The 15,820-nt window shown below is 34.0% G+C and overlaps 1 protein-coding gene across 1 annotated transcript; it reads right to left on the minus strand.

Moving 5' to 3' along the window:
- Nucleotides 1-2,364: 2,364 nt before the first annotated feature.
- LOC137623324 (uncharacterized) lies at nt 2,365-13,286 on the minus strand. Its single transcript, XM_068354125.1, has 3 exons — nt 13,173-13,286; nt 4,465-4,511; nt 2,365-3,625 (listed from the first exon to the last, which is right to left on the minus strand). Exons 1-3 carry the CDS (start codon nt 13,252-13,254, stop codon nt 2,780-2,782), a joined length of 975 nt encoding a protein of 324 aa, XP_068210226.1. The 5' UTR covers nt 13,255-13,286; the 3' UTR covers nt 2,365-2,779.
- Nucleotides 13,287-15,820: the final 2,534 nt, after the last annotated feature.

Below are 15,820 nucleotides of genomic sequence, written 5' to 3' on the forward strand. Positions count from 1 at the left end.
CACACACACACACACAAGTAAAATACAAAGAAAACAAAAATGATTGAAAAACTATTTACTAAAACCGTACATTGTGTGAACGCAATAAGATGTAGGCCTACTGTAAGTGCTCAGTAAATTTACCTGTGTAATAACGCCTCAGAGTAGGCATATATATATATATATATATATATATATATATATATATATATATATATATATATATATATATATATATATATATATATATATATATATATATATACAAGTGTGTATGTTGTGTATGTGTGTATATATGTTTGTATGATTTTCGTTTATTCAAATAGGCCACAAATACCTTGTAATAGTTGCTCTCTATTCTTTTTATAGAGAGTACTGCTGCTTGTCCAAGGACTCGAACCTTAGAGACAAGTAGAAATAAAGGTAGACGGTTGACTTATACCATTCAGTGATAACGATAAGAGGTTTATTTCCCATATTCCTTTTTTCTCAGTTATCACGTGGTTAGTAATAAGTTTAATTTTATTTAGGACCACCATTATGGGCTTGTTGGTATATTAAGAGATAGCATATTTTCAGCAGACGTGTTCGTAATCAATCATTATCAAGAACTTTCCAGTTACAATTCATTATGGTCTTTGAAATTGATGTTATTTAGGATGTAACCAAGTTATTACTTTATATTTCAGGAATAGACCAGTACCTTCAATGTAGCTGTAATTATGCTTACTATGGGTTTACAAACCTCAGTTGATATGTTATTGTACGTTTACACTTTAAAAAAAAGAAAAAAATTAATCGGAAATTATATTTAGAAATATAGGGTTCTCGGCCGTATTTCAGGAATACAGGCGACCGTAATTTTGACCCTACTTCGTTATTATCTTTTACTGGTTGGTGACCGTATTATCCCTCCTTAAGGTCAATATATCTGTTTTTAAAACGGTAAATGCCTGGCAACATTTATTCCAGAAATTTTTACCCTTTTTTTTTTTTTATTTGGCAACAAATTCTTAATAGTGTACAGTCAAATCTGAACGTCTCGATTCTGATTGTTTTCAATACTAGCATTGACCCACCTTCCAGTTGATGAATTATACATCAAAGTATTTCAGATTCAAGATTTGAGGTTTTCTTGTAATGCATACTGCAGACAATATCTGGCTTATATTCCAGGCTGCCTTTGACAAACCTTTCAAGCCATTAACGGAAAATTTAAGCTGGTGGGGTAAGAAACCTGGGCTAGTAACTTGAGATTTGCTCTGAAGAAATGGTTTCCTCAAATTCTTGCTTTTAATGTTTTATTGGAGGCCAAAGTCCTTAGCTGTGCTCTGTTTTTTAATCATTCTCAGAGGTTAGAAAACACAACGTCCAAGGGAACTGTACAAGTCGTTGTAGCCCCTTTCTTACACTAACTGAAAGTGCAAAATATTTTAAAAATTTTATATGGGAAAATTTATTTCAATGTTACTAATCTTAAAATATTGTATTTTTCCTTGTTTCCTTTCCTTACTGGGCTATTTTCCCTGTTGGAGCCCCTGGGCTTATAGCATCCTACATTTCCAACTAAGGTTGTAGCTCAGGAAGTAATAATAATAATAATTATAATAATAATAATAATAATAATGATAATAATAATAATCTCCGCATGTGGAATTACACGTTTTCCAGGTGAGGTCCACTATTTTCTGCAAAAGGGAGAAATGTGAAGTTTTTAGTTGCTTGAGCTGACGTCGATATAAAATCGAATCCTCTACAGTACACCAAAGAGGATAGTGGAAATACATAGTTGTTCTGAAAATCCCTGGTCTTTAACTTGGTATAAGCATGCGAAGCTCTTTTTTTTCAGCACATTTTTGTCGATCTCTATAGTGTATGAACTGTTTGATATTATATCCAGGAAGTTCGTTGACAGCTATTGTTCGATAGTGTAAGAATAGTATGATAACATATCTAGCAAGTTCGTTGGCAATTATGTATTTCTTAGGTGGTTTTTAGCTTCCTCAAATCTAGGAGAGTCTCTTATATGTCAGGTTCTTGTGATTTAGTTCATACTCAATTTATCTGACAATGCATAATATTCAGCCTGAATTCCTCCGTCTTCATAGATAATTTTTCAGTAGATACTGTTTCGGGCCACCTTTCCGAGGTCCTTATCATTATAAGGGTGAGCTATTTGGCTCCTGAAAAGAACAGCTCAGTTACTCACGTGGCTTCCAAAGAAGAATGCTAGCCGGGAAATGGCTGGTAATGACTCAGCAGGTAGACCTATAGTCTCCCCCAGAACCCACATCCTTAGCTTGAGCACGCTTGAACCCCTGTTCAGCAGATTGCCAGGCAGGGATGTTTCCAATAGGCTACCACAATAGGTTAATAACACAAGGAACCATTTCAAGGATCGTTTCATATTGAGAGAACATACTATCAACTACTTCCAGGTTTTGTTACTTGACACTAATGAGTCACTAGAGACCTTTATTGACTTCTAGGTTCTGTTACTTGACACAAATGAGTCTCTAGAGACCTTTATTGACTTCTAGCTTCTGTTACTTGACACAAATGAGTCTCTAGAGACCTTTATTGACTTCTAGGTTCTGTTACTTGACACAAATGAGTCTCTAGAGATTATTTTTTATCGATGATTAGACATAACAATAGTTCATGAAGGGAATATCAATACGTAATACAAATTTGCTACTGCTGTTAGAGCGACCTGCACTGAGGGTGTCGGCCACGATCTCTTACACTAAGTAGCCCGTAAGTAGGAGACATATTTTGTTTTCAGGATACAGTAAAATTATCAGAAGAATAATTCGAAAAAATCAGGCAGAACCTTATTAAAAGCTTCTGGAAATTCCATGTGGAGTGAATGAACATTATTCCAGATATAGCCGCTGGAATTCCTGAATAGACTAAATGATTGATTGGGAAGATCATAATGGTCTTCAATGGATGAATTTAATCTCTTTACTTTATCTTTACCCATTATGAAACCCGTCACTTTAGAATTCCATTTGGAATGCTGTTCAGACCACTGGAATATCTTGTCCAAAAATTTATCCATGGAGAGAGTTTTGTGGGAAGGAACTACATCCTTATCGTTGTTCTGATTCTGTCCTTTGCCCGACTCAAAGATAAGGAAATTGGTGTATTTATCATAGCTGTTGATAAGGCCATTCCTTTGGACGTCCCAAGTGGTAGATACATCACGGTCCTTAAACGTGCAATGTAGAGTTTCGTTCTCACTAATTTGACCGCTTTCGCTGGATTTGAATTCCAGTTGACCTGTTCCGGATCCTTTTGTAGTAGACAACGTGATCAGAGTTGTATTCATCTGTAATAACTTACTGTTTATCTCCTTTGTCCACTGCGCTTTTGACATGTCTCCGGTCAATTCAACGTTGTAATAGGTAGGGACAATTAGAGTAATGTTATGTGATGTCACATTAAACTTCTCTATAGTGTAGGCTGAAACGCTAGCATTCTTGCCAGCAACTTTCCACAAAGAATATCGAAATCGGTTCCAGTTTCCAAAGGCCGAGCCGTTGAAGGAACCTGTCTCGTTCGAACGTATGTCGTAAAAGGAAGTATCTGAGTTTTCATGCAACGTTTCAGTGTCAAAATGAGTCCTCAAATTTTGCCAGTCCTGGTGAAAAGATAAAAAAATAGATGTTAGTAACGTAAAGAATTTGTATTTCAAGAATTGGATATAACAGACAATTATTTGTTGTGTGTTGTGTAGACACCAGCTTGGTGAGAAGATAAGAAATAAATGTTAGTAACAAAAAATGTGTAATTCAAGAATTGGATTTTATGAAACCGAAAAAATTACCTGTAGTGTGTCGTAGACACTAGCTTGATGAAAAGATAAAAAAATTATGTTAAACAAAAAAAAAATTATTCAAGAATGGGTTTTACAAAACAGAAAATTACCTGTAGGGTGTTGTAGAGACACCAGTAAGATTCTCGATGATCTTTTCAATCAACGATATACCCTATTTATTGCATCGACAAATTACGTAACAATATAAGCAAAGTAAGATTATAAAGAGCCTTATTCCTTGAGAAGAGTTAAAACAACTGGTGCCTTATTAAATGTCATTTCATTCAAATGAGAGACTGAAAAATTCATTTTACAAATTGAGTCATGTAAGTTCTCCCTCCGTTTAAAACCAAATTTCGTGGCGTCGTTTCTTCGTTACCAAGTGGATAGAATAGTTTTTCTCTAATAAGTATCTCGTCAGCAAAATAAATAAACTAGTTTATTTAATTTGTATGAGAAACATAACCAACAAGGCAAAGAAATCTACGATTTAAGAGAAAGAGTTATGGATATATAGCACTGCCAAACGTTGCTATGAAATGAGCACCATTCGGAATAAGAGACTAAAATTCATTTAACAGTTATAATGAAAAATTAATTAAAATTTGACTAGCATTACTAACACATGCATGAAGGTATTCAAGGTCTTTCTAGTACCTTACCTCAAAGTATAGATTGGCTTCGTCATGCTGAGGATAGGGTTTGTAATCTGTGAATAAAAAAAGATATTATGAATCCTAGAATCTGAGGTTGCCATTGGGTAATATAATTACAAGGAAGAATGTAATGTAAATGTTGAATAGCATGCGTAATATACAAGAAATACTATATGACCTTGCGTAAAATAAATAAATATTGTATATATACAGTATATACAGTATATATATATATATATATATATATATATATATATATATATATATATATATATATATATATATATATATATATTATATGTATATTATATATATGTATATATATATATGTATATATACAGTATATATATATATATATATATATATATATATATATATATATATATATATATATATCATCTCCTCTTACGCTTATATGCGAAATGGGCCTCGGCTAGATTTCGCTAGTCGTGTCTATCTTGAGCTTCTAATTATGCATTTCTCCGTGCACCATACCCTACTCCTAGTTTCATAGCCCTCAGCCACGTAGGCCTGGATATTTCAACTCTTCCAGTGCCTTGTGGAGCCCAGTTAAATGTTTGATGTATGCATACACGCACTCATATATATGTATATGGGTGTATATATATATATATATATATATATATATATATATATATATATATATATATATATATATATATATATATATATATATATATGTATGTGTGTATATATTGGATTAACAGAACTATTGAAAAATATATGCGAACTTTCTTGACAAATGCTCCTGACTCAAGACTTAATATCAGCTTGTAATTTTATTTTCATTTGCCCACATGATTTGAGGTTCTTTCAAATAGTTTTATTCTTCAGATGATCAGAGATCAATGATATCTATTCTCTCTGGTTTAAAGTTTCTCAAATTTCATTATAAGTTGGATGATTACTTTCCAAACTCCAAGTATTTCTAAATTCAAGTATTCCAAGCATTTTTTTTACTGTAGCTAGTTATTACTGCTGGAGTACAGACTGAAAAGAATTGGCAAAAGTGAACGATATATCTAAGCCTTTTATCTTAACAAGGGTTCTGGTGGCCTGGTGGTAGCATTCTTGCCTTGTGATTGCCAGACTGGGGTTTGAGTCCCGTTCACACTCGTTAGTTCCTTTGGTCGGTGCAACCTCACCATCCTTGTGAGCTAAGGATGGGGAGTTTGCGGGAGCCTATAGTTCTATCTGCTGAATCATCAGCAGCCAGTGCCTGGTCCTCCTGGGTCCTAGTTTGGGTGGAGAGGGGTCTTGAACGCCGATCATATGTGATATTGTCAGTCTCTAGGGCATTGTCCTGTTTAATAGAGCAGTGTCACTGTCCCTTACCTCTGCCATTTATGATTGGCCTTTAAGAGAATTGCACTATTGGGATATATTCTAATACATTTTGAATATCATGGGCACAATACTTCCACGTTTTCCCCTTGCAATCTCTCTATGATTATTGTGTTATTTGCATCGTTTCCTTTTAAGATAATCTTATAATTGTTGGAGCAAAGGTTTTTTTTATGTTGACCAGGCTGACATGAGTCTTTTTATTATTTATATATGACATATCTGTTTTTGACATTGTTAATAGTTTATATAGGACTTATCTGTTTTGACGTTGTTACTGTTTTTAGAATGATTTATTGTTAATTTATTCTCATCATTTATTTATTTCCTCATTTCCTTTCCTTACTGGGCTATTTTTCCCTGTTGGAGCCCTTGGGCTTATAGCATCTTGCTTTTCCAACTAGGGTTGTAGCTTGGCTAGTAATAATAATAATAATAATAATAATAATAATAATAATAATAATAATGATGATAATAATAATAATAATAATAATTGCCTTTAATTGCACTCTTATTTAAACTATATTGTCTGATGACATAATCGACACTATTCCATTTTCCTTTTCTTAACATCCAGTCTCCTAAAAATGTTTAAAGGCTGCTCATGAATGGCAGAGGCAAGGACAGTGACATTGCCCTATCAAGCAAGACAATGCTCTAGAGACTGACCATATATACATATGATTAGCGCCCAAGCTCCCTCTCCGCCCAAGCTAGGATCAAGTAGACCCAGGCAATGGGTGCTGATGACTTTTGTTTATGTTTTCTTGAGAACTAAAATCACCAAAGGATTGTTAGTTTAAAGAAAAAAAATGTTTTGGGAATATATTACTACAAATTATGACTGATTCTTTTTATACAGGTAATTTTCGACATAAATGCTGATCTTGCTATATAAGATATATTGGATTTATGTATTATAAAGAAATATCATTTCCCCCTGTTATCTTGTAATGACATTGCTACTCCTAATGCCTTGGGGGTAGAGTTCTCTTGCTTGAGAGTGCACACTATTCTATCTTATTTTTCTTTTTATTAAATTTTTAAGATTTTTATATTGTGTATATGAGAGATTTATTGAAATGTTATTACTGTTCTTAAAATGTTTTATTTTAATTGTTCATTACTTCTCTTATAGTTTATTTTTCTCCTTATTTCCTTTCCTCACTGGGCTATTTTTAATTTTTGGAAATCTTTGGTTTATAACATCCTGCTCTTCCAACTAGGGTTGTAGCTTAACTAGTAATTATATATATGTACATATATATATATATATATATATATATATATATATATATATATATATATATATATATATATATGTATATATATATATATATCTATATATATATCTATATATATATTATATATATAAACACATACATATGTATATCTATATATATATATTATATATATAAACACATACATATATATATATATATATATATATATATATATATATATATATATATATATAAATTATATATATATATATATATATATGTATATATATATATTTAAACACATACATATATATAAATTTATATATATATATATATATATATATTATATATATATATATATATATATATATATATATATATATATATATATATATATATATATATATATATATATATATATATATATATATATATATATATACACAGTGTTTGTTACTTAATAGATGCTGTAATTTCTTATCATCTGATAAGAAGCAGGTTGTCTGATTAACGTACAACTAACGTCGAAAATGTAATAATTTCTCATAGGGATAAGTTGTTTATTTGATAATCTTGGGTAATTTTCCCACAGCTCTTAAAACATATTGAATCATAATTTAAACTCACAAAGTTTATAGGATTATATAAGACAGAAAATTCACATCTGTGTACAATATAAATAATTTTAAAGTTTAAAAATTCTTAATGATGTGCTTTTATAAATTGGAAATCGAAATTGTTTGTCACATTTAAGTAACGTATCCTGCAGCTTCCTCTCATTGGGCTATATATATATATATATATATATATATATATATATATATATATATATATATATATATATATATATATATATATATATATATATATATATATATATATATATATATATACAGTCAAGCCTGGAGAGTGATAAATGGCTACAAGCCATCCGCCTGGCCTAGCAATCCCCTTTTTCTATGTCTGGATCTCTGTATAATGTAAACTGCCTTGTGTAAGCTCCGCCCCTGCCCAACGCAGCCAAGCGCCAGCAATTCCCATTCTGAGTTTTACGGAGGCACAGTCCTTGAGCACCAGTTCAAACCAATGTCACTGACTTTTTTTAAAGCTAAAGGAATGTTTTTTTTTTAACCAGAAAATGGGATACATTCTGTGATATATATATATATATATATATATATATATATATATATATATATATGTATATATATATATATATATATATATATATATATATATGTGTGTGTGTGTGTGTGTGTGTGTGTGTGTGTGTGTGACTTGAATGCTAGAGTGGGCGCTGGAGAGGTAGAAGGTGTCATTGGGAAGTATGGCGTACCAGGTGAAAATGAGAGTGGTGAGAGACTGGCAGATAGGTGTTTTGAGCAAGAGATGGTGATTAGTAATAGCTTTTTTTAAAAAGAAAGATAAAAATAAGTATACATGCGTAAGAGTGGCAAATGGAAGAGTAGTAGAGAGGGCATTAATGGATTATGTGTTGATAACTAAAAGAATGTTTGGAAGATTGAAAGACGTGCATGTTTTTAGAGGTATGGCTAACGGTATGTCTGATCATTTTTTGGTGGAAGGAAAATTAGTTGTAGCAAAAGAGTGGGGTAATAGAGTAGGTGGATGTAAAAGGGAGCTAGTGAGGGTTGAAGAGCTAATAAGACCGGGGGTAAAAAGTAAATATCAGGAAAGGTTGAAAATGACATATGACGAAGTGAAAGTAAGAGAAACTGGCAATTTAGAGGAGGAGTGGAAGTTAGTAAAAGAAAATTTTGTTGGGATTGCAAGTGATGTGTGTGGCAAGAAGGTTGTTGGAGGCAGCATGAGGAAGGGCAGTGAATGGTGGAATGAAGGAGTGAAGGTAAAAGTGGAAGAGAAAAAGAGGGCTTTTGGAGAATGGCTGCAGAGTAATAGTATAGAGAAGTATGAAAAATATAGAGAGAAAAATGTGGAAGTAAAGCGCAAGGTACGTGAGGCAAAGAGGGCAGCTGACCTGAGGTGGGGTCAGGGATTAGGCCATTCATATGAAGAGAATAAGAAGAAGTTTTGGAAAGAAGTGAAGAGAATAAGAAAGGCTGGCTCAAGAATGGAAGAGACAGTGAAAGATGGAAATGGAAGGTTGTTAAAAGGAGAGGAGGCAAGGAAAAGATGGGCGGAATATTTTAAAAGTTTACTGAATGTTGAGGATAATAGGGAGGCAGATATAATTGCTGTTGCAGATGTTGAGGTGCCAGTGATGGGAGATGAGAATGAGAGAGAGATTACAATAGATGAAATGAGGAGAGCACTAGATGAAACGAGAGTAGGAAAAGCGTCTGGTATGGATGGTGTGAGAGCTGAGATGTTGAAGGAAGGGTGTGTGACTGTACTTGAATGGTTGGTGAGATTGTTTAATGTCTGTTTTGTGTTGTCAATGGTACCAGTAGATTGGGTTTGTGCTTGTATTGTACCACTATATAAGGGTAAGGGAGATGTGCATGAGTGTTGTAATTCAAGAGGTATTAGTTTGTTAAGCGTAGTTGGAAAAGTGTATGGTAGAGTAATGATTAATAGTATTAAGGATAAAACAGAGAATGCAATCTTGGAAATACAGGGTGGTTTTAGAAGAGGTATGGGTTGTATGAATCAGATTTTTACAGTGAGGCAGATATTATTATTATTATCATTATTATTACTATCCAAGCTACAACCCTAGTTGGAAAAGCAAGATGCTATAAGCCCAGGGGCTCCAACAGGGAAAAATAGCCCAGTGAGGAAAGGAAATAAGGAAATAAATAAATGAAAAGAACAAATTAACAATAAATCATTCTAAAATAAGCAACAACGTCAAAACAGACATGTCATATATAAACTATTAACAACAACAAAAACAAATATGTCATAAATAAACTATAAAAAGACTCATGTCCGCCTGGTCAACAAAAAAGCATTTGCTCCAACTTTGAACTTTTGAAGTTCTACTGATTCAACCACCCGATTAGGAAGACCATTCCACAGATTGGTCACAGCTGGAATAAAACTTCTAGAGTACTGCGTAGTATTGAACCTCGTGATGGAGAAGGCCTGGCTATTAGAATTAACTGCCTGCCTAGTATTACGAACAGGATAGAAATATTTAGCAAAAGGTAAGGAGGTGTATGTTGCGTTTATGGATCTGGAGAAAGTGTATGATAGGGTTGATAGGGAAGCAATGTGGAATGTGATGAGGTTATATGGAGTTGGTGGAAGGTTGTTGCAAGCAGTGAAAAGTTTCTACAAAGGTAGTAAAGCATGTGTTAGGATAGGAAATGAAGTGAGTGATTGGTTGCCTGAAAACTTTAAATCATTCATTCATTCATTCATTCATTCCGGTGAGAGTGGGGCTGAGACAGGGATGTGTGATGTCACCGTGGTTGTTTAACTTGTATGTTGATGGAGTGGTGAGAGAGGTGAATGCTCGAGTGCTTGGACGAGGATTAAAAGTGGTAGACGAGAATGACCATGAATGGGAGGTAAATCAGTAATTGTTTGCGGATGATACTGTACTGGTTGCCGACACAGAAGAGAAGCTTGGCCGATTAGTGACTGAATTTGGAAGAGTGTGTGAGAGAAGTAAGTTGAGAGTTAATGTGGGTAAGAGTAAGGTTATGAGAGGTACGAGAAGGGAAGGTGGTGCAAGGTTGAATGTCATGTTGAATAGAGAGTTACTTGAGGCGGTGGATCAGTTTAAGTACTTGGGGTCTGTTGTTGCAGCAAACGGTGGAGTGGAAGCAGATGTACGTCAGAGAGTGAATGAAGGTTGCAAAGTGTTGGGGGGAGTTAAGGGAGTAGTAAAAAATAGAGGGTTGGGCATGAATGTAAAGAGAGTTCTATATGAGAAAGTGATTGTACCAACTGTGATGTATGGATCGGAGTTGTGGGGAATGAAAGTGACGGAGAGACAGAAATTGAATGTGTTTGAGATGAAGTGTCTAAGGAGAATGGCTGGTGTATCTCGAGTAGATAGGGTTAGGAACGAAGTGGTGAGAGTGAGAACGGGTGTAAGAAATGAGTTAGCAGCCAGAGTAGATATGAATGTGTTGAGGTGGTTTGGCCATGTTGAGAGAATGGAAAATGGCTGTCTGCTAAAGAAGGTGATGAATGCAAGAGTTGATGGGAGGAGTACAAGAGGAAGGCCAAGGTTTGAGTGGATGGATGGAGTGAAGAAAGCTCTGGGTGATAGGAGGATAGATGTGAGAAAGGCAAGAGAGCGTGCTAGAAATAGGAATGAATGGCGAGCGATTGTGACACAGTTCCGGTAGGCCCTGCTGCTGCCTCCGATGCCTTAGATGACCGTGGAGGTAGCAGCAGTAGGGGATTCAGCATTATGAAGCTTCATCTGTGGTGGATAATGTGGGAGGGTGGGCTGTGGCACCCTAGCAGTACCATCTGAACTCGGTTGAGTCCCTTGTTAGGCTGGAGGAACGTAGAGAGTAGAGGTCCCCTTTTTGTTTTTGTTTCATTTGTTGATGTCGGCTACCCCCCATAATTGGGGGAAGTGCCTTGGTATATATATATATATATATATATATATATATATATATATATATATATATATATATATATACATATATATATATATATATATATATATATATATATATATATATATATATATATATATATATATATATATATATATATGTTGGTTTGGTGTAACTTTACAATAAAACTTCAAACGTTTATTTGATCTTTTTTGTTTTCAAATGAAAGTAGAAAATTAATATCGACATACCAGGAGTGGCACCTGTTTAAGTGGTCCACCTGTCCAAGTGAGTCACTTTATCAAATTCTCCAGAGTGGTTCACTAGCGCAGGTTTGACTATATATATATATATATATATATATATATATATATATATATATATATATATATATATATATATATATATATATATACGTATAATGTATGTGTATATATAGATGTATTTGAATGGATGTACGTAGGTATGTGTGCGTTTATGCATGCGTACTTGTTAGTGACCTGGAAGGCAGAGTGCATAAGTAACCTCATATTCTGATCAAAAATCATATAACGTAGAATCCTTGGCAATAGTGAAACCGATATACCTAAGGCTTACGGAAAAAATAAAAAGATAAAATGAAAAGTTAAAAATTTTGAATTTGGGATACTATTATCTAATAGAAAAGTCTTTTCTTATGTCTATAAAAGTAAAGAATGTGAATAGGTATAATTTGTTTTAAATAGTTAGAAGAAGTAAAGGGAACCGATTTAATAATAAAAAAAAAATATATAAAAACGAAAAAAATACATTATAAAAGATGTCAAATATATTGTGCTTATTATCAGATATCGGCCTGTTTTCTAACATAATAGTAAAGAAAAATATATTATTAAGTAAACAGATGTATTGTACTTATTATCACATCACAACCTGTTTTCTAGTTCAATAATAATGAAAAATTTATAATAAAATAGACAAATATATTGTGTCTATTATCATGTCAACCAGTTTTCTAGCACAATAGTAAAGAAAAATATATAAAAAAATCAAATATAAGGTACTTACATCTCTACCCGTTTTGTAGCACTATAAACTATATGAAGAAACATAGTATTAAAAATGTCGAATATATTGTGCTTATCACATCTCAACTTGTCCTCTAACACAATAGTATAGAGAAATATATTTCAAAATAGACACATATATTGTGCTTTTAATCACATTTATACTTGTCTTCTAGCACAATAATAAAGAATAATATATTATAAAATACACAAATATATTTTGCATATTATCACATCTCAACCTTTCTTCTAACACAATATTAAAGAAAAATCTATTTTGAAATAGACAGATATATTGTGCTTATTATCACATCTCAAGCTGTTCTCTAAAAGTATAGAAAAATATATTATATTATAAATTAGACAACTATATTGTGCTTTTTAGCACAATAGTAAAGAAAATTATATTATGAAATAGACAAATATATTTTGTTTATTATCACATCTCAACCTTTCTTCTAACAATAATAAAGAAAAATTTATTATTAAAAAATATCAAATATATCGTGCTTATTATCACACCTCAACCTGTGCGCCAACACAATAGTATTCACTCGTGACTGAAATTTTACCTGAACTAACGAGGGTAAATCCTTTGACAGCGACAAGAACTGCCAACAAGACAAGGCAATGTGCTCCTCCTCCCGTCCCCATGGTGAATGTTGTGGTAAAATGTACACCCTGAACGCTATTCACCTAATGCATTCCACGTGACTTTTCTTTTGTATGTCATGATAATGACCGATAAGTAATAATATAATCTTATCTATGGTTTTTTTTTTGTTTAAGTCAGTGAATGTTATCTGTGTAGAGAGCGTGAACCCCTGGTTGTTCTCTGTGTTATTATCACTTCCGTCAACGAAGATGGGAGGAGGTTATGTTTTCGTACTTGTTTGTCCGTTTTTTTTTTTTTTTTTTTTTTTTTTTTTTTTTTTTTTTTTTTTATTGGTTACTGATGTGGTAACGTCCCTACTGGTGAACGCTAGACTGGAGTTCAAGACCCGGTCAAACTCTTTAGTTCCTTTGGTCACTGCAACCTCCCCATCCTTGTGAGCTAAAGATACTGGGTTTTAGGGACCCCATAAGTCTATTCGCTGAGTCATCAACAGCCATTGCCTGGCCCTCCCTGGGCCTAGCTTGGGTGGAGACGGGTCTTAAGCGCTGATCATAGGTATATATGGTCAGTCTCTAGGGCATTGTCGTGCTTGATAGGGCAGTGTCACTGTCCCTTGTCTCTGCCCTTCATGAGCGGCCTTTAAACCGTTAAACTTCCTGGCCACAATTTACCCTTAGAGCAGTGAACCTTTCGGGGAATAAATGTTATATTGAGGCGTGGAAGTGGTTCAATTTGGAAGTCCTAGGTCAAATGTCAAGGTCAAAGGAGAGCAAAAGGTCGACCGAATTATCCCTAACCTTAACCCCAAGTTCACACATGGTTGTCACAGACTTTAAATACGCCTACGGTCTAAATTGATTCTGGAAAAAGCAAGCTGGTTTCGAGAAATAAGCTGCCGTGGTGGAGATCTGCACTCCAAGACTGCTTTTCTAGTTCGTATCATAAATAGGCTAAACACATGACAGGTTGGTAAATATGATATTGGATAGCAAGCATACATTGTAATACAATTCACAAGCATATCTATCTCTTCCCTGGTACGCATATATAACGCAAAGCAGATAATCGAGAGAGAGAGAGAGAGAGAGAGAGAGAGAGAGAGAGAGAGAGAGAGAGAGAGAGAGAGAGAGAGAGTGTGTGTGTGTGTGTTTGTGTGTGTGTGTTAGATTTGGCCACTGATATGTGACAAGGTTCTTCGACAGAGAGAGAGAGAGAGAGAGAGAGAGAGAGAGAGAGAGAGAGAGAGAGAGAGAGAGAGGAGAGCCTGTTAAGACTGGCCCCTGATATGTGACATACCTCTTAATTATTGCAACAGGCGATATGATTTTATATAATCTAATTATATTCGTTAGTAATAGATGAAAGTTATACTGTTAGTGTTGTATCCATAACTCCACACCGACAAGAATGGTAAAGTACACAGAATCATCTTTATTATTGAAGCGTACATTGTAAAGCCTGGCCTTCCCGTAAGAAGAAGGTTATGCATTGTTGTATTGGACATCAAGATTTTTATAGGGTAGCTACCAGTGAGTTGTATTAGAATTTACGAGGCATTTTGCATATAAGTAGGCTCGGATACGTGTGCTAGTTGGTGTGGATTGAGAGGGAGGGTGCGGATGTGTGGTAGGTGTGGAATTATTATTATTATTATTATTATTATTATTATTATTATTATTATTATACGTAGGTGGTGTGTTAATAGGAATGGATTGAGGGCAAGTGGGGATGTGGGCTAGGAGGGTGTGGAATTATTATTATTATTATTATTATTATTATTATTATTATTATTATTATTATTATTATAAACTAAGCTATAACCCTAGTTGGAAAAGCAAAATGCTGTAAACCCAAGGGGCTCCAACAGGGAAAAATAGCCCAATGAGGAAAGGAAACAAGAAAACGTATGAACTAGAAGCACAGTAATAAACAATCAAATTAGAATATTTTAAGAACAGTAACAACATTAAAATAGATCTTTCATATATAAACTATAAAAACTTAAAAAAAGAGGAAGAGAAATAAGGTAGAATAGTGTGCCCAAGTGTACCCTCAAACAATCGTAAGCACCTTGTCATAAAATATGCAATTTTGAAGTAGATGAGAAAACCGAGTGTTAGAGCCAGTAAAGGAGGATCAGAAAAGGAATTAAATCCGCCTCTAGGGCTTACTGTTATTATCAATAAAATATCTTTGATATGGAAAAATATACCAAAAAGTAAGATAACTTTGAATGGCAATCCAATCAACATAAACTAGCTTGGAGTTCATCATGGCTGTGTTAAAGCTGTCTGGTTTCAGTTCCAGTTTCGTCAGAATAGATGATCACCAGAACGTCAGCCAGGCAAGCCCAACCACCCATTGCGGGGCCCAATAGCAGTGACCTCCCAATAAATTAGCTTAAACTCAAGGTCCCGGGTTGGGATCGATCAGCCGCCATGCGAATGATAGGCAAACACGTTACCACTGTACTAGCCAGGAGGCTAGTCAATGGTAGATTCATCAATATAATTTGAAGTATCCCGTTCTTAAACGCACGTTTAGTTGTACAGCTCCAATCAACATCATAAATGTATCATCCCAACACACTTTAGGCTCCATCAA

This window comes from Palaemon carinicauda, chromosome 30, assembly GCF_036898095.1.
Source record: "Palaemon carinicauda isolate YSFRI2023 chromosome 30, ASM3689809v2, whole genome shotgun sequence".
Taxonomy (NCBI): Eukaryota; Metazoa; Arthropoda; class Malacostraca; order Decapoda; family Palaemonidae; genus Palaemon; species Palaemon carinicauda.

Excerpts from the sequence above, each read along its gene's own strand:
- LOC137623324 (XM_068354125.1), bottom strand. The coding sequence starts at position 13,254 with ATGGGGACGGGAGGAGGAGCACATTGCCTTGTCTTGTTGGCAGTTCTT. Across the intron at positions 4,512-13,172 it reads ATTTACCCTCGTTAGTTCAG|ATTACAAACCCTATCCTCAG; the intron begins GTAAAATTTCAG and ends TTTTATTCACAG. Across the intron at positions 3,626-4,464 it reads AAGCCAATCTATACTTTGAG|GACTGGCAAAATTTGAGGAC; the intron begins GTAAGGTACTAG and ends TCTTTTCACCAG.